The sequence below is a fragment of the Sturnira hondurensis genome, unplaced genomic scaffold (genome assembly GCF_014824575.4).
Source record: "Sturnira hondurensis isolate 20B ecotype Veracruz unplaced genomic scaffold, ASM1482457v3 Scaffold0015056, whole genome shotgun sequence".
Taxonomy (NCBI): Eukaryota; Metazoa; Chordata; class Mammalia; order Chiroptera; family Phyllostomidae; genus Sturnira; species Sturnira hondurensis.
The window spans coordinates 2,754,057-2,781,704 of record NW_028087687.1 but is presented as its reverse complement, the minus strand read 5'-3'; the positions used below and the strand labels follow the sequence as shown (position 1 = coordinate 2,781,704).

The 27,648-nt window shown below is 39.4% G+C and overlaps 1 protein-coding gene across 1 annotated transcript in view; it reads left to right on the top strand.

The window, feature by feature from the left end:
• WDR19 (WD repeat domain 19) overlaps positions 1 to 27,648 on the top strand; it is a 73,714-nt gene that overhangs the window by 10,331 nt on the left and 35,735 nt on the right. Inside the window, exons 5-17 of the mRNA XM_037064322.1 lie at positions 1,036 to 1,151; positions 4,177 to 4,292; positions 7,771 to 7,851; positions 10,214 to 10,326; positions 10,608 to 10,781; positions 15,520 to 15,590; positions 16,273 to 16,445; positions 16,532 to 16,646; positions 18,045 to 18,151; positions 18,909 to 19,031; positions 22,611 to 22,760; positions 26,510 to 26,657; positions 26,786 to 26,990. Coding sequence (XP_036920217.1) covers positions 1,036 to 1,151; positions 4,177 to 4,292; positions 7,771 to 7,851; positions 10,214 to 10,326; positions 10,608 to 10,781; positions 15,520 to 15,590; positions 16,273 to 16,445; positions 16,532 to 16,646; positions 18,045 to 18,151; positions 18,909 to 19,031; positions 22,611 to 22,760; positions 26,510 to 26,657; positions 26,786 to 26,990 — 1,692 coding nt within the window. The remainder of the gene's footprint in view (positions 1 to 1,035; positions 1,152 to 4,176; positions 4,293 to 7,770; positions 7,852 to 10,213; positions 10,327 to 10,607; positions 10,782 to 15,519; positions 15,591 to 16,272; positions 16,446 to 16,531; positions 16,647 to 18,044; positions 18,152 to 18,908; positions 19,032 to 22,610; positions 22,761 to 26,509; positions 26,658 to 26,785; positions 26,991 to 27,648) is intronic.

Here is a 27,648-nt window from a genome sequence, read left to right as displayed (position 1 = left end):
CCTTAGTTAGCCAGACAAAGCCCCTTTCAGCTTATGCTCTTGTCCTTTTATTACTGCCCTCAACATACTTGAAAGCAGTGTTGCTTTCTGAAAATAGTAGCCTGATCAGTGGTCCTCAGTGGAGCTGCATCCAAATCACCTGAAAGCTTAGTAAAGTACAGGTAGCTGGGCCCTGCCCAGTGGCTCGTTGGTTGGAGCGGCATCCCATACACCAGAAAGATGGTGGGTTTGATCACCAGTCACGGTGAGTATGGGAGGCAACCAGTTGATGTATCTCTCTCTCTCTTCCTGCCTTCCTCTCTCTCTAAGAAATTAATAAGCATGTCTTCCGGTGAGAATTTTTTTAAAATGAAGATAGCTGGGCACCACCCAGCTCATTCAATAGCACTGGGTTGTGTTCTGAAAACTGGCATTTCTAGAGTTCCCAGGCGATGCTGCTGGTCTGGAATAGCATTTTCAGAACCACTTTTCTAGATCCCTTGTGACTTCATTCCTCCATATATAGAATCAGGAGTCCTGATTCCCTTTAGCAGGGAATTATATTCTGTGCATCCTAGAATGCACATAAGAACTGGCGGTGGGCACATTGCTTTTGACTTCCTTTCGAGCTACTAGTAATAGTGACAGAGCTGGGGAAAAACTACGTCCTTCATGAATTCCCAATGATTTTTCCAATTTAATATATCACGTTATTGGATCCTACTTTTCTTAAAGCACAGGGTGTCATTATCCATTATGACTTTTTACTGCCACATTTATAACTGTCATTAGCAGATGAACTAGTAACCATGTCATCATATGAAACTTGAGGTTCCATTGTGACTGAACTGAAGTCTGTATTCATTCTTCATTTGTATTTTAAGTCTGACTCTACTAGGTCTTCTAGTGCTTAGTCTTTGTCCTAAAGCGGTAAGTTGTCGTTTTGTGCTTTAGCTTCTAAATAAATGTTAAAATCATTCATGAAGTACTTTTTAAAAGGATTATTTAGAGCTCATGATTATGAATTGTTTAGTAATTTATATCTTAATGTTACAGCGATCAAATGTGTTTTCTTCTTTGGTCGAAAGTTGGAAGTTTCCTGGCTGCTGGAACTGCTAGAGGATGTGTACTTATTTACAATCATCAGACATCTCGAAAAATTCCCGTCCTTGGTAGGTTATAGTTGGAAACACTAAATATTTGAGATGCTTTACGTAAATGTAAAATTTTACTGCCTTTGATTTTTCTGATACTGCAAGAGAAATTCTGTAGTATGACGATTCCCCTGGTCAAGCCTTACGTAGAGCTAAACTCGAAGATCCTTCTTCATTGCCTACTAAGAATTTTCCAGGCTTACGTAGAATACTAAACTTTCACCATATAAATTAGTCAATTTGAATTCAGTTCGACACTTCCTGTATCCCACTTCATCTGCAGGTGTGTCCTACCAGTTGTTTTGACACTTGAAGTTAGAAAATAATTTGTCAGTGCCCTGACTGGGGAGGCTCAGTGGGTTGGGCATCATCCTGCAAACGGAAAGGTCACCAGTTCAATTCCTGGTCAGGGCACTTGCCTGGGTTGTGTGCCAGGTCCCCAGTTGGGGGCATGTAAGAGACAACTGATTAGTGTTTCTCTCATGCATCAGTGTTTTTCTCCCTCCTTTCCTCCCTCCCTTCCCCTCTGAAAATAAATTTTAAAAATCTTTTTTAAAATTTATAAGAAAATACTTTGTCAAAGCGTGATTATTGTGTGTCAGGTATTTGTTACATACACATGATTTTATGTGACCTTCGTATTTAACATAAATAGTGATTCTGCTCCCAGACTAATTTATTATGTAAAATAGGCCTGAAAAGATTCAGGTTAATTACATATCTGAGGTTAAATATATAGCTGTCTCTCACAGTTTGTTATGATTTGTGGCTCTGCTTTTTTCCTTTTAAATAACTCACTTTCCTAAAACCAAGCCGTTCCATTTTAGATAGCTACTACATGGTAACGTGGTCTGTCAGTGTTTTACAGGAACTAAATATCTGACACCTCTCTTTTACCTTGCACTGATTTATTTCCTTGAACTAGACTAGGTACAGGCAGTTCTCATTTTGCATAGTTCTTATATACATGAATTTTATTTACTACACTTTAATTAACTATTATCAGTCTCCCAATAACATGGTTCAAACTTCAGCTCCCTTAGTATATTAACTATGAGTTAATGTTAATTAAATGAGTTTGATACATGTGAAGTGCCCAGGTACTGTAAGTAAACATACACAGTGTGTTAACTGTTACTACTGGTGTTAAGGCTAACCTGAATTCTGAGACGTAGAAGCAAAAGGGTTTTGAGGTTCAGGAAGGAGGAGAAAGAAGAAGTTTTCTTCTCTTTTCCTTGCTACAGAAAGAAGTTTGTCTTTGGCATTTTCCACCTCTTGTCATGTACTCTCTTTCCCCTTCTAATGCCCATCCCTTTGGGTAGCCAGTTCTAGTGTGCCACCCAGTCCATTCATCTGCGATCCGCAGAACACCCCGTATCTCAGTCTCTTTTCTGAATGTTCCCTTTACTTTTGTGCTCCGGTCTCCTGACTTGAAATGCTGTCTATTATTCTGACAACTCCCCTACCTATCTCTTCCAAACTCTAGACTCATGTATCCAACTGCTTATTCAACATCTTTGATGAGAGGTCAAATGAACACTTTAAATTTTAATATCTCCAAAACCGTTTTGATGCACAGCTTTTCCTCTCATCATTGATGATATTTCATCGTTTTGGATCTTCAAGCCAAACCTTAGCATTATCCTTGACTTTCCTCTCTCTCATACCCTCTGTATCTAATCTGCCAGAAAATCATGCAGTCTACCTTCAGGTATCTCCAGAATCAAGCCTCTTCGTACTGTCTCATGGTGTGGGTCTCAGACCTCTTCCACCCGAATTTCTGCAATCTTATACCTGGTCCCCCTGCATCCGCTCCTGCCCCACTATAGAATATTCTCAACCCTGTGGTCCAGAGTGAACCTTCTGCTCATAACTCTCCAGTCATTCTCCATCTCACTCAGAGTCAAAGCTCAAGCCCTCACCGAGGCCGTCCAAGCCCTGCATGGCCAGGCTTCTGCAGGCTGTCTGACTTCAGCCCATACTCTTCTCTCCTCCCTTCCTCTGCTCGAGCCCCACTGTCCTCTAACGCACCGGACACACTCCTGCTCAGAGTCTTCTCAGTGACTGTTTATTTAGAATCTTCTTTCTGCATAGGTACTGCATTAGATTCTGTAAGGGGTACAGAGAATAAAATGCACGTGGTCTGTTCTCAATAACAGCTAAAATTTCTAACACATCTATAGCACTGCTTACATGCCGCAACACCCTTCCAGGTGCTTGAACTCATTTGGTCCTCAGCCCCGTGAGAAAGCTCCTGCCATTATACACAGTTTGTGGTGGCCTGACTAAGGAATAGACAAAGGTTGAGTAATTTACCCAAGGTTCTGCAGTAAGTGATGAGCCTCTTATTCAAACATAGGCAGTCTGCCTCCAGAATCTGTAGACTTAATTAACCTGGGGACTCCTGAGTATTTGTTCCAGGACCCTCAGTAAATGCCTGCAATATCAAGCATGTGATATTTGCACTGGCTAGAAGCCTTGATTTAAAAAAAAAGCATCCTGATAGTAATGGTTATTTAATATTACTCTAGCTAAGTGACTTAATTCTTAACACAAGTCTTGCTAAGGTGCATTCATATTGGTACCTCAGTATTATCATGAATCACCATGTTCTTTAGCTACATATGACTAGTCCAAGCGGTCAGTGTTGAATGGGTCTACCACACCGTGAAGCTGAATGTCAAACCAAGAACTTCAGTGCTTTGGGATTTACTTCTCTTGAGGCATTATCGTTACAGTTTTGGTGATAAAGTAGTTAAACAAACTTGTCAAGGAGGAGAATATGTTTTTATTTCAGGGCCTATGCTCCTATCCACATAAAAACTTAGAAAACATAACCCTCATATACCATTATCTTGAGTTACAACTTGGTAATAAACTGTTTCAAATAAGATTTCTTAGGCACTAACTGATTTGATGATATATTAAATTCCTTGTCTGATTTCCATGGTATATCACCTAAACTTTCAGATTGACATTACAGATTTCTTAATCATTTTTTTGAGAAATCCATGCGTTTGTACAAAAGTCATCTCTTTTTCAGGAAAACACAGTAAGAGAATCACATGTGGATGCTGGAATTCAGAAAATCTGCTTGCTTTAGGTGGCGAAGATAAAATGATTACAGTTAGTAATCAGGAAGGGGACACAATACGACAGGTAACACTGTACCCTCTCTTCCGTCTGATACATTCATATTTTTACCCCAAATAAAGTTTGTCTATCAAACCTATCTATAAAACTTTTAAATCTCTACATGCAATACGTATACAATGACTTTATATTCTAAACATCAAAAACTTTTCTTTTTCTTCAGTGTGACTATTTTATCCACATATCCTTCTTTGCATGCTTCCCATTGGTTAATATTAGCATGGACTGTCAGCACTGTGGTTAGTCAGACAGTATATTTGTGAAATAACTATACATGTGCAGTTATGATATAAATGTTAATAACTAGACTCAGAGTCATGTCTGCCTAATTCTACACCCACACCTTTAACCAATGTGTTAAATTATTTCCAAACTAACCCTAATTAAATTTAATTTTAGGATTAAATTTTACAATAGTAAATTTATAATAGTTCAAATTTCCCATTTGATTAGATTTTCAGTGGCTCCTCCTTTAGGGAATTTGTATTACCAGTACCTACGTAATCTCCCCCATGGGAAAATTTCACCTAAATGACTTGGCTCATAACTTAATATTACTAGAGCAATATGAACTAATACATTTCTAAACATAACTGCTAGATACAGGATACCATGCTATGTGCTTTAGAAGAAATAAGAGCTATGGCCCTGTATCAGTTATCACTGAATAGGAAATTACTCTCAGAACTTAGCAGTTTAAGTCAGTTGTGGGGCAGGAATATAGGTGTAGCTGAGCTGCATGCTTCTGCCTCAGGGTCTGCCCTGTTTCAGTCAGTCAAGGCTGCAGTCTCATCTGAAGGCTTGACTGAAGGATCTGTTTCTGGGCTCACTCACATGGATGTTGACAGAGTTCAATTCCTTACCAGTTGTTAAGCTCAGGGCCTCAGTTCCTCTCTGGCTATTTAGTAACTGGAAACCTGCCTCATTCTCTTGCCAGGTGGATCTCTCCATCCAGTGCCTGGAAACAGCTGCTGGAGAAGCAGTGCTAGCAGGCATTCGGGGCTTAAGCCACAATCTCTTTATAAATAACCTGATTTCCAAATCATTTTTGCCATATTCTGTTCTCTGGAAGTGAATCACTAGACCCAGCCCTACCCTCAAGGGGGCAGGGATGGGGATTAAACAAAGGCATAAAAACTGGGAGGTGAAGATTATTGTGGACCATCTTGGAGGCTCCCGCCTATAGGCCCCTACTCTTGAGACAAAACTAGTCATGATAAAACACATGTGGCCTCATAGGATTGCCAGATTTTATCATATAGCTTGTGTCCTATAGCCCTTGTGAGATGGAGGAAATGAATGAAAGTTGTATTTGTGAAACGTTAAACAAGAGAAGGTAATGTTAGTCAGGGTATCGGCTAAACTGTTGTAACAGAGAGACCTCAAACTACACAGGCTCTAAGAATATGGTAGTTTGAGTGGATTTTCCCCCTCTTTTTCTCATGTAGCAGAGAGAGGTAGGCAGAGCACCTGTGTATCTCTGGTCCACAAGGTTGTACAGAGTCCCATGTTCTTTTCATCCATTGCTCTGCCATTGTCATGGGCGTTTTGCCCTCTTCTGGATGATTAAAACTAGCATACCCACACCACATCTGCAGTTTAGCCCTGCGAAGGGAGAGGGAGAAGTGGAGTGCAAAACTGTAAAGGCCCTGATCTGGAGGGGGCATTTATTGTTTCCATTCATAGCATATAATTAGAACTTAGTCACATGGTCACACCTGAGCACTGCCAGGCAAGCTGCGTGACCACGTGTCCCTCTGTGACTTGTTGTAATGGATACCGTAAGACAGTTCAGCAATGTGTGTCTTTCATCCCAAGAAAAACAGCATGAACAAAGATAAGAGGAAAAACTTATGGCTTGTTTATGGCTTGCTCAGAATGGCTTGGCTGAAGATAACGGGCTTTGATTGAGAATTTACAGAAAGTGAGGCTGAAGAAGGAAGTCCATTCCCAAACCTGGAAAGTTTGGAAAGTTAGGCTGACGTGACTCTCTTGACCATGTGGGACAGAACCATGGCATGATTAAAGTTGTTCTTAGGGCAGATGAATCTGGTATTAGTGTAAAAAATATTTCCTGAAAACCTTCTAATTTTGATTACTCTATTTCCGGACTAGTTAGAATAGTAGATACATGGTACATATGCTCGCGCTCCCCCCGCTGCTCTCATAGTTGACATCGTCAGTAGGCACCGGCGTTTTTTTGAATCACGGCGGGGCCTTACAATATTTTTCCACATAACACCCCAGGAAGCCACTACCATTTAGCTGTTATTCACATATAAGATAACTACTTCCTGTTTCTGATTGCCAAGAAGTATGCTTCCAGGATTTGACACACTACTTAAGTTACCATGTAGTAAGCAAAACATACGTTGTTTTGTATTACTTTGTTCGGTATGATCTTTGAATGGCTTCGACTTTTGGCTGTTCTGTAGATCGCTGTTCTGTCACCTGTGTGGATTGTTTATATTTATCCTGCCGAGGACTGTCTTGCTTCCTGAATCTAAAGATCGCTCTTTCATCAACTCCAGAAGGTCCCTAGCCATTATCTCTTTGAATATTACCTCTTGCCCTTTCCGGTCTGTCCTTCTGCAATTTCTGCTACATAATATGTCAGACCTTCTCATATCTCTTAATTCTCTTTTATAGTTTTTTTTTTTTGTCATTTGGTATAACCTGGATAATTTCCCCCAGTCAGTTTACTTATTTTTTCTTCAAATTTGTCTGATCCTCTGTCTCTCCCATTGAGTGTTTCCTCTAATGACTATACTTTTTATTTTTGGAAAGTACTTTGTAGTTCTTGTAGAAATCTGTCTGGATTTTTTTAAAGTCTTTTCTCATACTTAGAAGTCCTTTTATGTCTTTAGTTGTTTTTAAAGTATTCTGTGATGTCTCTCAGATAATCCTGTTATTTTTGGATCTTCTAAATGTTTGTTCTTGATGCATTGTTTCTTTGAGAGTTTTCTCACTCTGAGTTGTGAGCTCATATTCAGCAGGGCGTAGCTGTGGAAATTTTTTGCTGTGTTGAAAAAGGCTTTGGATTTGTTTTTGCCAAATACTGCAGGGAGTTCCTAGACCACTCCAGTATTAACCTGAATCTCAGACCATAATGAGGACAGGAGTAAAGTCTTTGACTTCAACTCTTTAAACTATTTTCTGACCCAAAGCTGAGTCCAAGTCAAATGGCTTCCTTATTGTCCCTTTTTACCAGCCGTTTTGGATTGTTGCAGGATTGCTTCCTACATGCACTTTGGTTTTCAGTTTGATCTTCTGTCCCTGGAAATTTTCCTCACCTTCTTTCAGACTTATTATACGTTTAATGAGATACCTGCTCTGGGTCAGATATTTCTTGGGTGGTAGCAGTGGGAATTTCAGGTCATTAGTCCAACATATAACATAAGTTAAAGCAAAGTACCTGTTTTATTATTCCAAATGACTTTAAGTGTTAGGTCTACTTGTAGTGACAATATTTTCATTCCCACAGTCACCTGTGAGGTTGGAGCCCAGCAACATGCAGTTTTCCATGATGAAGACCGATGACCGAACCTGTGCTACTGAAAACACAGTAAGAATTCTAAGTCAAATTGATGCCCAAATTATTTTTTATTTAATCTTTATCGTAGTTTTCCCATTACCATTTAGTCTCCTTATACCCTGCTCCCGCCAGCAATCACCACACTGGTGTCCATGTCCATGAGTCCTCTTTCCTTTTGGCTCAGTCCCTCCACCCCCTAACCCCCGCCCCTCATGAGCTGTCCTCATGCTGTGAGTCTGTCCCCATTACCAAGGAAGACTTTTGACACTAAGGAAACAAATGTGTCTCTCTTTTCTCAGGAGGCGTTGTGGAACTGCTGCCTCTCTCCTATGTAAACTCCCATATTCATAATATTATGAGACAGGAACTGGGCCTGGAGTGGGTTTTCCTTGGGCTAGCTGGCGGCGTGCGGGTTCTTGACTTCACATGGAAAGATTTCACAACACAAGTGTAGGTGATTCTGAGAGTATGTTAATAAAGTTGCGGGCAGTGGAACAAAGAAGAGCTGAGGATAGAAGAAGCAGCAGGAAAGAGCCTACGCTGGGCTGCTTTGACTCATTGAGAGCCAGAGAAAACGGGCTCTTGGAAACAGGTTTCAGGGTTTAGTCAGCTGCACTGCTGCTGCCCATTGTGCCCCTGGTTGCAAATTTAGTGGCGACTCTTAGAATATATGAGAGGCGACCCTGAGAGGGAAGGAAGGTGTGGGCATGCTCCTGGGAGTGAGAACGCACCCCCAAATCATTTTAACAATTTTGTAGCATATGCTTTCTCCTTTCCTTGGGTGGTTCAGAATCTATAGTGATTAATAAATTATGGTCTATCATGTATTAAACCATGTGGGCCTTTCTCTCAGGACTGGAAGTTGTTTCCCTGCTGCTGCCTACTGGGTATTACAGTCAATGAAGACGTCTTCCTGTTACCACTGGCTGTAGCTTTGTCACTCCTGTGGTAGCAAAAGGAGTAGGGGTGCCTTTATGAGCAGACATATTGATTTCTGTATGACTTTTTTATTTTCACTATCCGATGTGACCAGAGCTCTGGAAATTGTATTTCCTCTTCTTAATGCCTCAGATGCACTTCCCTGCCGCATTTTAATGTCCTAGAATCCAGACAGTTTTTATAATCAACAGGCTTATATTTATATGAAATCATGTTTTTATTTCTTAAAAAACTATTATTAAATTGGTAATGACTTGTAATTACAGCTATTAGAATTAATGTAATACTGGGATGGCCAAAAGTCCATTTAATTTTTTTCTGTAAAATAAAAGAAACATTTTTCATTTTCTCCAATAACTGTTGATTTGGATATTTTGAGTATGTTGGTTATCTCCCACCTGGTAGAACATTGATTGTTCTCATTAATGTTTCGATTTGATCTCAGCTTCAACTGGTCTACCCAACTACGGAGCGTCATCCAGAGAGAACGCTCTACCATAAAACTTTGCAAAGCACTTTTGGCACATTCAGTCAGTCACGGCACCTGCTCCATACTCAGCACAGATTTTTTTTGCATTTCAGTTGTGCTTTTACCTTTCTTGAAATAATAAAGCATAGTATACCAAAAATGTTGTGTATTTTCTTCCATCTTCAATATTAAAATAGCTACACAAAAATTCACCAGTTTTGGTAATTTTTTTAAACGCATGCTGATATGACAGCTGTCATGATACAGTCTAACAAAATTCTTTCAAATGAGGTTAAAGATAATTAAGTACTACTAGGGCCATCGTACGGGAAAAGACAAATTAACTTTTTGGCCAACCCAATATATCAAAGTGTTTCTCTTTTTATGTATATATTAATCACCCTTAATGAGCTCAGTGAAGTAATATGCTCTTTTATCTCCCCAATACAATTAAACATTCCACTGAAAATTACAGTTAAGTATTGGCTTGTATGAGTAACAGAGGGACACTTGTCTAGTCACATTGACCTACAGGTAATGGGAAGAGTGATGATATAAAAAGAGTAGCCACATGGGTGCGGACCTGTCATGCCAGATGGCTCAAAAGGAAAATGACCTTTTAGGATGGAAAACTGTATTCTGAATGTGAATTCAATTTTGGTGAAACTGTATCAGACTTACAGTCCTATACTGCATGGTAGTCTAATGAGAGGTATAGAGAAGTTTTAAAAATGATTATGCCTAGCTACTTTAGTGTACTTCAAAGGACATATTAGATATACATAAAGGCAAGGATTCTTCCAAGGCTATATGTTAATAAAATGTATTTTTTAGTTACATTGTTCTTTTAGTAATTGTAGCATTTAGCACATGTAAATTTGGCTGGTTTTCATGAATTATGTTCATGTATTTGAATTTACTTATTGTCTTTTCATGAAGAACTGAGTAATTCATTTAACAATCTCTTAATTTTTTTTCTGGCAGATAAGTGTGGTGCTTGGCAAGAAAAGTTTGTTTCTTTTTAATCTCAATGAACCAGATAGTTCAATTGACCTGGAATTTCAGGAGCACTATGGCAACATTGTCTGTTATAGCTGGTATGTGCAGATCATTACAGGTTGTTACAGAAAGATATCCATGAGTTCTTCTATACTAATTATATTTAATTTTTGCCTGAATCATTTTTGTGTCTTTAACATTTTCTGGATTACAGACTATCATTCATTCTGTGAAACTGTCTAGCATATGCTATCTGGCACATAGCCCTTGCTAAATTATTTTCTCTACTTTCTTCATTTTAAGTTACTTGCTTATGTATATATATTTCCAATGATAGTTACTTTCCCTTTTTACTGTATTGTTGCCTTTGTTGCTTTAGGTATGGCGATGGCTACATCATGATTGGTTTTTCACGTGGAACTTTTGTGGTAATTTCCACTCATATTCGAGAGATTGGCCAAGAGGTATTTCAAGCTCGTGATCATAAAGATAGTCTAACTAGTATTGCAGTATCACAGACCCTTAACAAAGCTGCTGTATGTGGTGATAACTGGTAAGTTATATTTACAAATTCCTAGAAAGCTTATATAAGGAATGTTAGGAGAGTCAACAAGACTTTTGTACCCAAAATGAATCAGTTGTCCTGGCCAGTATGGTTCATTTGATTGGAACATCCTCTGGTGACCAAAAGATTTTGGGTTTGGTTCCAGTCTGGGCACATACCCAGGTTGGGGGTACAATCCCTAGTCCAGGTGCATGTGATCACTGGTCCAGGCCCTTATAATCCCTGATCAGTGCACAAGATTCCCAGTCTGTGCTCATTTATGGGAGGCAGTCAATCGATGCTTCTCTCTCACATTTCTCTCTCTGTCTCTCCCCCTACACCCTAAAAGCAATGCAAAAAATGTCTTCAGGTGATGATAAAAAAAAGAATCAACCATACTTTCTTGCACTCTAAGGACATATTTGCAATGAAAATTTCCAAGGCTCCTTGCCTTTAACTCTCATGGCAAAATCTAAAATACTAAATGTATACTAAATGTAAAACCTGAAATGGAGTATGCTTGAAAATCACTTTTAAAAACAAAATAGGAGACTTTCATTGAAGATGGAGGCATAGGTAGACACACCTTGCTTCCTCAGGCAACCACAAAAAAAATTACAACTAAATCTCAAAACAACACTCAAAACTGTCAGAAAATCGAATTGTATGGAAGTCCAACAACCAAGGATTTAAAGAAGCCACATTCATGCAGTCAGGTAGGAGGGGTAGAGGCGAGGAGACAGGGAGGGGATGGTGCAGAGAGGCGGTGGCAGCAGATCAGGCACAGGTGGTTCCATATTGATGTGTGGTGGATAAAAATTGGGAGGGGTACCTTGGGAGCAAGTGATTCCAGCCCCAGGCCAGACCTCATAGCCCAGGGTTCTAGCACCGGGAAGATAAAAATACCCATACTTTCTGGCTATAAAAACTGCTGGGTGTTGGGGAGGCAGAAAAACGTCCAGAATGTCAGGAAACTCCACTTAAAGGTCGTGTAAGGTCTTAAAACGTATGTGAGCGCAGCTACTCTGGGATTCAATACCAGGACAACAGCTGGAAGGGTGCCAGTCACAAATAGGGAGTAGGCAAAGGGACTAGAAACGGGGCAAGTGCCAGGCAAACCTCAGAAGCCAGGCAGCACTACAGTCCCCTCTTTGAGCCCTCCCTGCACCCGAGCCACAAAGCGGTGAAACAGATTGCCCTACCGTAGTGATTACCTAAGGCTCTGCTCCATACAATTTATAGGTACCTTTTACAGGGAGTAAAAGCAGCTCAACCTAATACCCAGAAACAAACACAGGGAGGCTGCCAAATTGAGGAGACAAAGAAATATGGCCCCAAATGAAAGAACAGAATAAAACCCCAGAAAAAGAACTAAACAAAACAAATAGCCAGCCTATCACAAGCAGAATTCAAAACACGGGTGATTGGGATGTTCAAAGAACTCAGTGAGTATAGCAAAAACATAAAGAAAGAAATGAAGGTTACACTAAGAGAAATAAAGAAAAATGTACAGGGAACCAGCAGTGAAGAGAAAGAAGCCAGGATTCAAATCAACAGTTTGGAACAGAAGGAAGAAATAAACATTCAACCAGCACAGCAAGAAGAAACAATAATTTAAAAACAAAACAAAATGAGGGAAGCATAAGAAACCTCTGGGACATCTCCAAATGTACCAGCATCCAAATCAGGGATGCCAGAAGGAGAATAGGAAGAGCAAGAAATAGAAAACATATTGGAAAAAACAATGAAAGAAAACTTACCTAGTTTGACAAATGAAATAGACATACAAGTCCAGGAAGCACAAAGAGATTCCCAAAGAGGACCATACCAAGACACATTATAATGAAAATGCCAAAAATTAAAAATAAAGAGAATCTTAAAACCAACAAAAAAACCCCAGATAGTTACCTATAAGGGAGAACCCATAAGATTATCAGCTGATTTCTGAAAAGAAACTTTGCAGGCAAGAAGGGACTAGCAAGAAGTATTCCAAGTCATGAAAGGCAAGAACCTACATCCAAGATTACTCTATCCGGCAAAGCTATCATTTAGAATGGAAGGGCAGATAAAGTGCTTCCCAGATAAGATCAAGTTAAAGGAGTTCATCATCACCAAGCCCTTATGTGAAATGTTAAAGGGACTTATTTAAGAAAAAGAAGATCAAAACTATTGAATGTTTAAAAGGTAACAAATTTACAACTGTCAACAAAGTGAGTCTAAAAAAAAAAAAAACAAAACTAAGCAAACAACCAGAACAGGAACAGAATCATAGGTATGGAGATCATTTGGAGGGGTATCATCTAGTAGACGGTAGGGGGAGAGCGGAGGAAATGGTCTAGGGATTAAAAAGCATGATTGGTAGATACAAAATATACAGGGGGAGGAGAAGAATAGTATAGGAAATGGAGAAGCCAAAGAACTTATATGCACAACCCATGGACATAAACTGTGAGGGCGGTGGCTTGCTGGAGGGAAAGGAGGTACTGGGCGGAGGAGGGGCAAAGGGAAAAATTGGGATGATTAATGACATAATCAATAAAATATACTTAAAATACAACAAATAAGCAGTTCTGGGTAACATGGATTAAGAATACTCCACCCCATCTCTCTCACTGAATATGGCTATAGAACCTGGATAAAATGCATAGACCACCTATTTAAGGACTCTGAAAAGTAAATAGTAGCAGGCAGATTGACAAAGAATACCAGACTTTGAAGTACGACTGAACCATTGTTGAGTCTCCCAGTCTCAGGATTCCAAGGCAGCCTGAAATCCAGAAGAAGGCACCAGAGGACAGACAGAGAGGCCCAGAGAAGCTCTCTAGTTCTGGTTCAAGTTGCAGGAAAGAACTCCTAACACTCAAACAGGTGGGGAAATCCACCAGCTTCCTGTCTTGTTTTTTGTTCTCTCATGCCCTAGCAACCAAGCAATCTCACCACAGTGGTGGCAGCCACAGCAACGGCTGCAAGGACCCACAGGCACCTAAAACATGATGGGTAGCATTCCTCTCTAATCAGGGGAGCTATGTTGCTGAGATGGTGGAGCAAACTCCTGTTGCTTTTTTTTCCTCTTTGTCCTGCTTGGCCACAGGGATGGGTGCAATTGTGGGAAGTACAAGTCAGGACATGGTAACTGGAGCCCCAGCTTCCAGCTGGAGAACAACAAAAAAAGGAAGTCCCCAAAAGCTGGAAAGTACTAAGTAAAACCCAGAGAGAGAGGAGCTCTGAAAAATGACCCTATAAAGATGTTTGTGAACTCCCAGATGTATCCCTGAGCTGTGTATATGTATATCAGAGACTTTGAGAACTGAAGTAAGGAATAGATCATAGCCCAGGTTCTACACTGGCCACTGAGTAGGCCATAAAGGGACACATCCAAATACCACTGCAAAGTCTTTGAAAATGGAGCTTACATTGAAACCGTAACCCACAGAAGACTAATTGAAAGTCGTGGCCTTAACCCAACTGGGTTTATTGCCTGCTTAAAAAAAAATTACCTTCTCCATGGGATTTAAACAAGTCACAGAGTCTCATAATGTATTTAAAACGTCCAGAATATAACCCAAAATTACTTGACGTATGAAGAATCTGGGAAATTTCAACTCACTGAGAAAAGGCAATCAAAAGAAGCCAGGACCAAGAGGATAAAGGTAGCAGCTATTGTAAATGTGCTTTTAGAGGTAAGGACTATCATTCTCCAAACAAATGGAAACAGTTTTGGAAAAGAAATAGAACCTATAAAAAAAAAAAAAGAAGCAAATGGAAATTTAAGAACTGAAAAATAGAATTAATGCAGTGCACTTAATAGCAGAACGGAGATCACAGAATAAAGAGTCAATGAACTTGAAGTCAGATCACAGAGTAAAGAGTCAGTGAACTCGAACTTTCCTTTCAACACAGAGGAAAAAACAGATTGGAAAAAATGAACACAGCCCTAGAGACTGTGTAATAATACCAAAAGGTCTAACATTTGTGTCATAAAAGTCTTACAAATAATGGCTGGAAACTTATCATGTTTGGCAAAAGACATAAACCTATATATTATAGAAGCTCAAAAAATTCCCAACAGGGTAAATCCAAAGAAGTCTAGTCCCAGAGATATAAACAAACTTCTAGAAACCAAGACAAAGACAATATTTTGAAAGTGGCCAGTGAGCAACATTTTGAGTGACAGTGGATTTCTCATATTAAACCATACATGCCAGAAGGAAGCATCACAACATTTTTTAAGTGCTGAAGGAAAAGAACTATAAACTGAAATTCTATGTCCAGTAAAAATATCCATCAGTAATAAAGGGGAAATAAAAACATTCTCAGATGAACAAAAAGAAAGAGAGTTTATGGCTAGCAGGAATGCTCTGAAAGAATTGCTGAAGAGAACGATGTCAGAAGGAATTTTGGGACATCTCAAATTTCCTTTTATCAAAGAAGAGCAACAGAAATGGCAAATAGCCTGGGTAAATATAATGGGCTATTTCTTAATTTTGAGATCTTTATATGTGGCTACTGAAAGCAAGAATTATAATCTCTGATAGTGTGTTCATTGCATGAAGGTGCAATATACGACAATTACAATATAAAGGGGAATGGATAGAACTCTTATATGTGATAAGATTTCTACTTCTGCTTGAAGTAGCCTAAATGTTGATTATAAATAGACTGAGAAACTAAATATGTATAGCTTATAATTGTAAACAAAAACAATTTTACTTAGAGCTCATATTTGTGTTTTCTTTTTATTTTTCAGCATTAAAATTCATGAGTTGGCAGAATTAAAAGACATGTATGCTATAATCAGCCTGGATGATGAAATTAAAGGTATTGATTTTTCTGAAGCAGATTGGCGTTTTATCATCCCAATTCCAGACTAGTATGTTTGTTATTGTATGGTTTACATTTTTGAAGGAGGAATACTACTAGCACCCTTCACTAGAGTTTCTTAAAATAGCCGCCTTATTTTAGTTATTATGTTGAGTCCTGCTCCTTGACTAGAAGGATGTAAGTCTACTTTGATCCAGAGACATAGTCAATTTTCTCCTAATTACAATTGTAAAATCTAAGTTTTTATGTATTACCCTTTAAGCCAGTATTGAATGAATCAGTGCTCATGTTCATATGTCAATCCATGGTGAATTTACTAGTCTAAATAAAGACTCTTTTTTAAAAGATTTTATTTATTTTAAGAGAGGGGAAAGGAGGGAGAAAGGGAGAGAAACACCAGTGTGTGGTTGCCTCATGTGTGCCTCCAACTAGGGACCTGGCCTGCAACCCAGACATGTTGCTCTGACTGGGAATCAAACCCACGACCCTTTGGTTTACAGGCCAGCACTCAATCCACTGAGCCACACCAGCCAGGGCTAAATAAAGACTCTATACTTAAAAAAAAAAAATTGGAGATTCTTACACCTCTGGTAGATTAAGTGAAAATAATTTGCTTGTTTGCCTGCACCAGTGTATCTATCTGTTTTTGAATAACCCTTTGCTTTGTGAATTCTTTCAGGGTTGGATACCTTGTCCTGGACAGATGATGGCCAGCTGCTGGCATTGTCTACCCAGAGGGGCTCACTCCATGTTTTCCTGACCAAGCTTCCCATACTTGGTGACGCCTGCAGCACGAGGGTTGCCTATCTCACCTCCCTTCTCGAAGTCACCGTAGCCAACCCTGTTGAAGGAGTATGAAAATGGTGTTATTTTTATTTTATTAATAAAATCAAAATAATTTTAGCAACTGATTTACCAGTTACTTCTCTGTATGACAGGAGCTACCGATCACAGTCTCTGTCGACGTGGAACCCAACTTTGTGGCTGTAGGACTGTATCATCTGGCTGTGGGAATGAACAATCGGGCCTGGTTTTATGTTCTTGGAGAGAGCGGCAAGTTGAAATCCAGTTGTTTTCTCCTCTAGCATATAATTCCTGATCTATTTGGGAAGCATTTGTTAGCAAACTCTGGGTCATGTGCCCTACACTTCAAAAGGCCAAAACTCAAAATGTCAGGTTGATGAAAGGAAAGATTTTTTGATCAAGAAGGCATCAACCAAGAAGATGGGAGACTTGCCAGTGCCTCAGCTCTATCTTACCTGCTGGACCAGGCTGAGGATTCTTAAGCTGGATAAGAGAAGTGGGAGGGGGCGTTAGGGTAAATTCCTTAGGTCTCTGTCTCTTGTTAATGTGTCAAGGAGTAGATTCTAAGGCACTATCAGAAAGTCACGAGCATCACAAAGTCACGAGTATCACGGATGGTCTTGGGTCTCCATTGTTTTTTGCAAAGTAAGCTTGTAAATTATTGTCCTTCCTATGAAGAATCATGAACATTGAATTGAGATGTTATCTATACTTTTCCCAAAACTGTTGTGTAACCACAAGTTACTGGGTCACAAGTTACTGACCCAGGAACTGGTCACAGTCTCCCTGAGTCCCACAGTTTGAACGTTACGCAACCTGTGGCTACAGGGGAGTGGGCACGTTCATACAGCTTTGTGAGGGCAAAAGCAAAAGCTCTAACTAGTCTTTCACTGTTCTTTCAGATGCTCTTTCTTAGTCTAAAGAATTTTGTGAATCCTCTAAAATTTTTGCATAGTTTTTGGAAATATTTTGTTCTTTATCGTTGTAGTGAAGACTGCTTGGTATAGGGGGCAGAGTATGAGCTTCACAATTAGGCCCTGGATCTAAATCCCCCTCTGCCTCACTTGGCTCACTGCACACAAACTCTTCACCCCTCTGAGTCTCGGGTCACTCCTGTGGAAAATGAGGATTCTTCTACATGTAAGGGGTTGTGTGGAAAGTGAAATCAAATGTGTGCGCTGCCTTTGCACAGTGACTTTCTTATGTTCTCCTGGCTCTGGGAGGTACTTAACAAAAGCTGATCCCCTTTCTGTTTTACTGTTTGAATAAGGACCGTTAGCATCTGAAGGGAGCCTTGCTTCTTCTTCCCCTCTTTCTCCCCTCCCGCCCCCTCCCCCACTGGAGGCCAGATATCCTCAGCAGCAGAGCAAGCCTGAGCTTTATTCTCAGAGTTCAAACTTATTGTCACTAAAGTTTAATATTTGTTTTGCGTGTAATTTTATTTTCTATTACTTTGTTTCATGGGAACCATTATGGAATTCCTGAAGGCAACTTTGTATGGCAACTAAGATTTTCTTTAGGATGGTTAAAATAAAAATTTTAGGTCCAGGATATCCTTGTGAAAATGCACTTTTAAAATTATTTGCAAATATTTATATAATGTTATTAGTATTTTAATATGCTGTTTGTTCCTTTTCATTGCTAAAGGTGTTAAAAAATTGAAAGATGTGGAATATCTGGGGACAGTGGCCAGTGTTTGCCTTCATTCAGACTATGCTGCTGCACTTTTTGAAGGCAAAGTCCAGTTACATTTGGTGAGTATAATTTTGATGTCCTGGTGGCCTGCCCAGTTAACTTGGCAATGATGATGAACAGTCTCATTATTAAGAACTTTGGTCAGGAAGCAACCATGTGCAGACTAGCCAGAAAGCCAGGCGTGGGTAAAGGATTAACAAAAACCTTTATTTACCCTCTGCATCAGATGTTCAATTAACTTTCCAGCTCTATTCCCAAGAAACCTGGCAATTTATCAACTGCTACATGCAACATTGCTTATGGTAAAAATGACCTTGTTTGTAACTGTGTCTAGAAAGTAGAAGTAAACTATAAAAACTGGTGAGAATGCCATACACGTGGGTTTCCTGGAATGTATTCACTCATACATTTAGGGCATCTCGCTTGTGGGGATCCTTGAAACTGTGCCTCTTGTGGGGATCCTTGAAACTATGCCTCTTGAGTTGTTCAAGAGATATTGGCCCTGGAATAGAGGGCCGCTGAACCACATTGTGTTCCACATCTGTTTCCTGGCTTTGCTTCTAGGAAGCCAAAAGGGTTGATTAGCCACGAGACAGCTTCAGAGCCTGTGAAGACTGTTCCCACTAAAGAGGGAGGTCTAACTCGGCCCTGCTCTCAAGCTGTGGTTCCTTTCTGATACCTTCCCGCACGAACTGGTCTATGGCAGTCTCGTGAGTCCAGTTCAACTGAACTGAAGGAAGAGGTCCTCCCTTACCCATGAGACACTGCAGACTAGGTTTATTCAAATCTATAAGCCACTACTATTCTTTGTTTTAGATAGAAAGTGAACTCTTGGATGCTCAAGAAGAACGTGAAGCTCGACTTTTCCCAGCCGTGGATGATAAGTGCCGTATTTTATGTCATGCCTTAACTGGTGATTTCCTCGTCTATGGCACAGATGTATGTGTTGTCTTCTTCACTGTAGAACATAGGGCAATTTCTGATGTTTACTTGGTGATATAACATTTATTATATATATAAGCATATGGTATATGAGAACATATAACCACTGTGAGTAAATATGTATAGAGCACATAGGTAGTGTGATTTGCTAGTATCGAGTGCTTTTGTGATATAAGTAATTCCGAAAGCATAGTAAAAAGGGTAGACTTTGGAGTGGAGAAAATCTGGGTTTAAATACCAGTCCTTTTACTTGCTGGTTGCTGCATAACCCCTCCGAGCCTCGTTTTCCTTATCTAGATGCTTCAAGGGTTTAATTTGATGGTGAATATAAGACACCTCATTCCACTTTAGTCTATATTTAGAGAGCATTTAATACATACTAAAATTAATAGAATACTGAGAATCCTACTCTTTCAGTCTTGTGGTCCTTTGAACCACCAATACCCTACACCTCTAAATATTACCTTAGCCACATGGAGATAAAGCATAGTTACAGTAATTGCATCTAGTATTTGTAAAAAGTTTTCAAAGATTTTTTGAAAGCCTGTCATACCTGTTTACCTTGTTCGTTCCCTAAATTCAGTCAAATTGGTAGAAAAGGTATTGTTTTCCACATCAGAAAAACAATTAGTCACTGTTTTAAACATTCCATTCCCTGCAGTTAAGTTGTTTTTTTAAAAGAGCATGTTTAAAACATCCTTATTGCCCTAAGAGAAAATTTATAAGTTGAAGTTTGACCTAAAATAACCAGTCTTTGTGCTAATTTACACCGGTAGGGTAGGTTTAGTGGATCAGCTGAAGTAAGGAGAGATACATGGTAAACAGCATTAAATACATTTGTGTGACACCTAACATTATAAGGCCCAGTCTCACTTATCTCATTAACTCCAAAAAATAAGTGGGGAAGTTTTAGAGAGAAGCACACTGAAGGCTGAGAGGTCAGTGAGTACGTAGCAGAGAGGGACCTTGAACAAGCAAGACTCCGTGTTGGAATATCTACTCTTCCCACTGTGCCACATGGCATTTTGAAGAACTCAAAGTGCAGTGGTCTGTCAGTGAAGCAGTGTTAATCCATCTCATTCTTTTTTTAAAAAATTGAAGTATAAGTGACAGATTATGTTAGTTTCAGGTGCACCGCATAATGATTTGATATTTGTGTATATTACGAGTGATCACCAAGTAAGGCTGGTTAACATCTGTCACTATACATAGTTCCAAAATTTTGTTTCTTATGCTATCATTCTTAAGTGATTCTGAAAATATTGAGAGTTTTAGCAGCTTTTTTGAAGTATAAGTAATATACACTAAACTATGCAATTTAAAGTTTACAATGTGATACATTGTGACACGTGTGTACACCTGTGAAACACCATCAACTCAATCAAAATAGTGAACATACTCATCACCTACAGAAGTTTTCTCGTGCCCCTGTGTGATTCCTCCATCCTGCCCTCCCCACTGCCTCTGTCACTGTCAGTTCGTGTTTTCTAGAGTTTTGTGTAAATGGCATCATAGAGCCGGGACTCCTTCGTGACTGGCCTTAGTGTAATCATCCTGGGACTCATCTGTGTGGTTGTGTATTCAGTAGTTCAGTCTTTTTCCTTGCTGAGTAATATTACATAGTCTGCATGTTTATCGTACTTCGCTCATCCATGAATCGATGGATAGACATTGGAGTTTTTTCCACTTTGGCTGAGTAACAGACACTCCAAAGCTGCTATAACTATTTGTGTTTAAGTTTTTGTATGGGCATATGCTTTCTTTTAGATAAAAATACCTAGAAGTGGAATGGCTACATCATGTGGCATTTGTGTGTTTCGAGAAACTGACAAACTGGTCTCTAACCTGGCCATGCCATTCCCACCAACAGTGTGCGAGGGCTCCAGCTCCTCCACTTCCTCACAGCGGCTGCTCTAATGAGTGCGCAGTGATATCTCAGTGTGACTTCAGGTTGCATTTTACTGCCGGACCAAGGATGTAGAGGCATCTCGGTGCTTATTTGCTGTTTGAATGTCTTTAGTGAAGTGTCCGTTCGGATGTTTTTATTATTTCTTAATTGGCTTCTTTTCTTATTATTGAGTTTTGCGAGTTTTTTACATATTCTACATTACATTAAATAAAAGCAGGCAGTCACAGAAGACCACATATTGTGTGATTCCATTTATGTAAAATGTCCGGAATAGGCAGATCTTAGAGACAGACGAGGGAGGTTGGAGAAAATGGGGAATGCCTACTAAATGGGGTCCCTTTTTGAGGTGATGAAATGTTTTAAAATTGTCATTAAGTGTACAACTCTGAGAATATACTAAAATCCAGGGAGCTGTACATGTTTAAATGGGTGAATTATGGTAGGTGAGTTATTTTCAATAGGCTATTATTAAAAAATAAAAGTGGCCCTGGCTGGCATAGCTCAGTGGATTGAGCGCAAGCCTGCGAACCAGATGATCGCGGTTCGATTCCCAGTCAGGGCACATGCCTGGGTTGCAGGCCAGTTCCTTGCAGGCTAACTACCAGCAGGGGATGCACAAAAGGCAACCATACATTGATGTTTCTCTCCCTCTCTCCTTCCCCTCTAAAGATAAATAAATAAATAAAATCTTTTTAAATAAATAAATAAATAAATAAAAGTGAAGGCATCTTAAAAACAGAAAAAAGAAAGAATTAGTTAGACATGCCTAGGTAGCTCCATCTCTGGTTTTTCTATTCTGTTCCAATGGTCTCTATGTCCCTGCCTCCATCAGTACTGCACAGTTTTGATTCCTGTAGTTATTTTTTTTAAAGTATTGAAATTACGTAGACTAATTTTCCACTTTATTCTTTTTTTCCCTCAAAATTGTTTCAGCTATTCTAATTCTTTTGCCATCCCATGTGACTGTTAGAGTAATCTTGTCTGTATCTACAAAAACTCATGTTGAGATTTTCATTGGAATCCAGTTAGACCTCTATACCAGTTAGGGAGAATTGGCATGTTTATCTCGACGCCAGTCCATGAGCACAGTGTGTTTACTGTGTCCCCATTTATTTAGACCCTCTTTGATTTTCCCATCTGTGCTCTGTAGTTAGCATGCACATTCTGTGCATATTTCATTAAACTCACACCTAAGTAATTCATTTTTTAATGATTGGAAATGATACCATATATTAAAATTTTGTTGTCTACATGTTCATGGTTACTATGTAGAAATACAATTGATTGTATCAGGTGGGTTTTTTGTTTTTATTGTAAACTTAATGTTCTAATTTGTCTATTAATAACAAAAATATTTAAAATAATATGATTTGAGAGTTACTCTTAAACAATAAGGGTGTTTCTTTTCATTCAATTGGAAAATCTGAAAATCAAGCTTTATTACCACTAATAATATTAGAATTGATAGACTGTTGAATCACATGTATATTCTCATTTATTTTTTTCTGTCTGTACCTTGCAAATATAGCTAACATTGTTCTTGGACTCTTCCTTCATCAAACATAGGACATTTTTTTCTCTTTGGATTAGAAAGCATGTGTAACTTAAATGCTGAGAGTTAATGTTTTCTGACAACTTCTTCTGTCTCTCTGACTGAATTTTTTTAGACTGGTGTCATTCAGTATTTCTACATTGAAGACTGGCAGTTCGTTAATGATTATCGACATCCTGTTGGTGTGAGAAAGATTTTTCCTGACCCAAATGGGACCAGATTAGTTTTCATTGATGAAAAAAGTGATGGATTTGTCTATTGTCCAGTAAGTCTAGAAAGTGTTTTATAAAATGCAACACATGAAGAAAAGTATTTTTTAAATATATTTTATATATGGACTTATTTTCTTCTACACAGAGGCAAGGATTATAGAACTTTGTTACCATATTTGTGATCTATTTTATGACTATTTACATCAAGAAAACGTTTTTGCATTTTTCTTTAATTTCTCATAGTGTCATCCCCAGAAAGAAAAAAAGTTACATTCTGTACCACATTTAACTGTATTTACTGTACATTATTATAGTATATCATCATATACGTGACTTTTCTCTCCAGATACGCAGTAAGCTTCAGAGGACTGAGACCATACCCTGTCCTTCTCCCCCACCTCAGTTGAATTTCTTCTCCCCTTAAAGGTCCTGAATACAAAGAAAAGGTATTCTGATATTAGATGATTAGAAACAGATAGAACCATTGTAGTTAATTTTACACATCTTTATCTTTCTTGAAAACAGATTTAGAAAAAGGAAATGCGTTTTCATATCATGTAGTACACTTGGAGCGTGTATTTATTTCCGCTCTCCAGTGAGTGCTTGAGTGTGCTGTTGGTCACAGTTCCCATGGCCTGCCGCTGCCATCGGCCCTCCTGAGTAATTTCACCTTAGAGAAGACACGTTTCAATGAAGACAGCTTTCCCCTCACTGTACACTTCCCTAAATACTAAAACTCCCTTCCTTCTCTGTCCCTCCCTCCCTTCCCTTCCTTTCTTTTTTCCTCTCTCTCCCCTTCGTTTTTCCTTTTCTTCCTTCGACAAATGTGGCAGGTTTCCACAGGAGTGACTTGATTATGCAAACTTCTTGACATGCCAGTTCTTACTCAACTCCTTCCTCTCCCAGTCAGAAATCCAATGCGGAAAACTGACATAAATGTAGAGATAACCTTGAGTTCCCTCTGCACACTGAGGAAGTTCGGTCTTGCACAGGTTTGCTTTCCGACACAAGGCATAGGGAAGCAGAGCTGCCTTGCTTCCCCACGGGGGTCACTGCAGGTGGAAACTGCCACTTGGGATACACAGAAGGGTGGGAGGTAAACCTCCAGGTGTCTGACTGCTGGAGAAAGGGCAAGGAGTACAAGCTGCCTGAACGACTAGATACATCTTTCTTCTTCTCTTTACAGTTTTCCTTTCCGTGACCATTTCTGTTACGGAGGCTAGTATGAGCTCCCTCACAGAACTGGAATGAGGTATCAGCGGGTTAGCTTTTCCAAGCATGTTATCAGGAACAGGTAGCAGGTGTTAGTTAAAGCCCTGCCCTCTTTACCTCCCTTAAACCCCTCAAGTCCAGGACTGTCTCACTTGTAGCTGCTCATCCTCACCCCCTTTTCCAGGTCTAAGCTGCAACTCAGTTAGGTATTAAGAAAAAACACCCTGGTAAAACAAAATTCACACGGAGAATGACTCCATAACAGCAAAGACTCTCCCTCACCCAATGTGTAGGTGGGAGTTTGCATTTATTCAAGTTGAGATTTTGTTGCCAGGTTAGAATCTTAAGTGGTTGGACAGGATATCACAGGGGAGTGTTGCACCCACAGGAGTAAATGCCTCTTTTAAACAATACCCAGCCCAGTCTGTGAGTGAGGCCAGCCTTCCCCGCGGCCGCGGACACAGCAGGAGGCTGCGTGGAGGCCCTTGGACTCTACACCAGAGTGCTGTGCACTGCATTTGCTTTCACACACACCCTGTCATCGTGTACTAGTGTTGCAGCTTGACTTTCCACTCTAAATACTTTGAGAGGATTGCTTCTGTGATGTACCTGTATGCAAATATATAACTATTGAGGCAACTGTTCTTTAAAATTCTCCAGTTTGAAATTTCCCTTCATAGATATGTGTATTCAACCTATATTTCTTCACTGTGTGGAGAGTAAGGAAGTGACTTATGTTGTATATTAGAATTTGGAGAGATGACTTTCTTCCTTCACATGCCCTAATAAAACAATCTACATACTCACCACTCCTTAAATGTCCATGAAGGATGATTTGAGATTTATCCTAGAAAGTCGACAAACATGTTGCCCTTGAGAGAGGCAGTAGAGTGTGGTAGTTAAGTGCCTGGACTTTAAAGACAGACAGACAGACAGACAGATCTGAATTCAAGATTAGTAATAATAGCAACTAGTATTTCTGTACTGAGTACCCTTTACATATATATCAGGGATCTCTTTCAATCTTTATAGCAACCCTGGAGATCAGTATTCATATTGTTGCCATTTTACAGGTGAACAAACTAAGGCATAGAAAAGATGAGAAAGAAGAGTTACTTGTCCAAGGTCACACAGCCAGCAAACGGCATCACCAGTGTGAAGCCAGAGTGGCTTCCTCCTGAACACTCTGATTGACCTCCCTCCCAGTTTTCCCATCTATGTAATGAATTCTGTTCTAGTACCTCTTTTGTAGGTTGTTGTATAAAAATCAAACGGATGATGCACATAAAGCTTTTAGTACACATAATAAGCACTCAACAAATGGTTACCCTTGAAGAAAAAAATGCCACCACCAGTCCATTGGCACTGGTTTGCCATCCTTACAAACCGAGAGTCAGTATAACCTAGTGGTTAGAATCATAAACTGTGGAGCCACACTGCCTGGGTCCAAATCCTGGCTCTTCAACTTATTAGCTGCGTGACTCAGGGAAAATTTCTCCATGCCCCAGTTTCTTCATCTGCAAATGAGCATAGCAAGAGTGTGAGGTTAGAACTGAATTGGTACAATATCTGGTAAACAGCACCATCCAATGGAATTAATATTTGACCACATATACAATTTTTAATTTTCTACTAGTCACATTTTTAAGTTAAAAAGAAATGGATAAAATTAATTTCAATAATATATTTAATCCAATATTATCGTTTCAGTATGTCGTCAGTACAATAAAAAACTATTGAGGAGACGTTTTGTACTATTTAAGGCCACTTCCTGAGATCTAGTGTGTAGTTTACGCTTGTACACACCCTAACTCAACTGTTGTACAGTCGAGTGTTGTAATGAGTGTTGTACACATTTCAGTGCTTGGGAGCCACACGTGCATATTAAATGATGGCTACTGTGCCGAACAGCACTATTCTATGGTATTGGTTATTTGCAGGAGTTTTATATTTCATCTTTATTTTTATAGGAAGCTAGATCGGAGAAAGCAGGCATTTCTCAGCTCCACATTCAGCAGATACATTAGCCTACCTGCTTGAGTTCACAGGAGTAGGTGGATTGATTTTTTAGTAGCTTTTATTACTGTACCAGTACATTTTGTTTGCTAGGGTGCACCGTAGAGACATTTTTGAAGTAAAACATAGCCAGTGGAATTTATTTAAATTTGAAATCACAAATGAGTTAATTTCTGTTTCTTTTCCAGTTGGAGCATTTCTATATGCCCAGTATTGAAAAATATCTAAACACAGGTGCTTGTAGTTTAAGTTTCTGTCATCTTGAGCAGCTTCAGCTTTTTTTTTCTTAACTTGAAGCTTTATGTCCAAGCTTGTATTTTTTCCTGCAAATTCACCAAATTTTAGATCAAACCCTTGATTTCCCATGTAACTATCACTTTTTTTTATCCCAAGCCAGACCTAGTATAGGAACGGGAAGAGAATTTTCCTTCCCCTTATGGTTGAGTATTGTTGGGTTGAATATGAGTCGATAAGCCACTCCAACCCAGCTAAGGCTATGAACGGGCTTCTACCACGGCAAATGGTAACAGTTTATGTGCAGACTTGGGGCAAATCTCTGAATCCTATTTTGTAGGTTAATGATGCTACGTATGAGATTCCAGATTTTTCACCAACCATTAAAGGTGTTCTTTGGGAAAACTGGCCATTGGATAAAGGTGTATTCATTGCTTACGACGATGATAAGGTGTATACTTATGTCTTTCACAAGGACACTATACAAGGTATTTAATCACTTTTTTGTCCATTCGTTGATAAACAAATTTTTACTGCAGTGAAATTAAAACATCCCTTTCTGATGTTGGTGCTGAGGAGGCTCCTTCAGCATTAAGATGTCTGTTTTATACTATAGGATCCAAGGTCATTTTGGCTGGTGGCACCAGAGTGCCCTATGCTTACAAACCTTTGCTGTTGTATAACGGAGAGCTGACCTGCCAGACACAGGGCGGGAAAGTGAACAACATCTACCTGGGCACTCACAGCTTCCTCCACAGTCTGAAAACTGTGGGGCCCACCGAGCTGAGGCAAATGCTGACGCAGACCTTATTGCTAAAAAGGTAGGGTTTTAAACACTTCTCGTGAAGCGTATTTGCTTTTGTGATTTTAAAGGTCAACTCCTATTAAAACAGATGGAGATAATAGTATTTACCTCCTTTATGTCATAAGATTATTGTGAAACTCAGATAAGATAATGGATATGAAGGATGTGTGTAAATTCTAAAGAAAGTCATAGACTCATGTTGGGGCCTTGTTCCAGGAAAAGCCCTTCAGAACCAAAAGGTTTCTTTTTTTTAAAAAAAAAAAGGTTTTATTTATTTATTTTTAGAGAGGGGAAAGGAGGGAGAAAGAGAAGGAGAGAAACATCCATGTGTGGTTGCCTCTCACATGGCCCCCACTGGGGACCTGGCCCACAACCCAGGCATGTGCCCTGACTCTAAAGGTTTCTAATCACCCAAATAGAGCAGTTCTTTTGAAATTCTAATAAACACGGTTATTTCAACAATATCTTAATTTCATTAATAAAATTTGAATGTCCCCTTGCTTGAGATTTCTTCTTGCTTTTTGTTTTATGTCTTAGGGCCACCACGAATCCGTTTGTGATTATGTTTCTTCTCTCTCTAAGTGTTGCCGTCCCTCGGGGAGGGCTCCGTGAGCTTCCTTCTGCTCTTCTCACTTGACTTGTTTTTCCTGAATGAATCTCATCTTCGTACATGG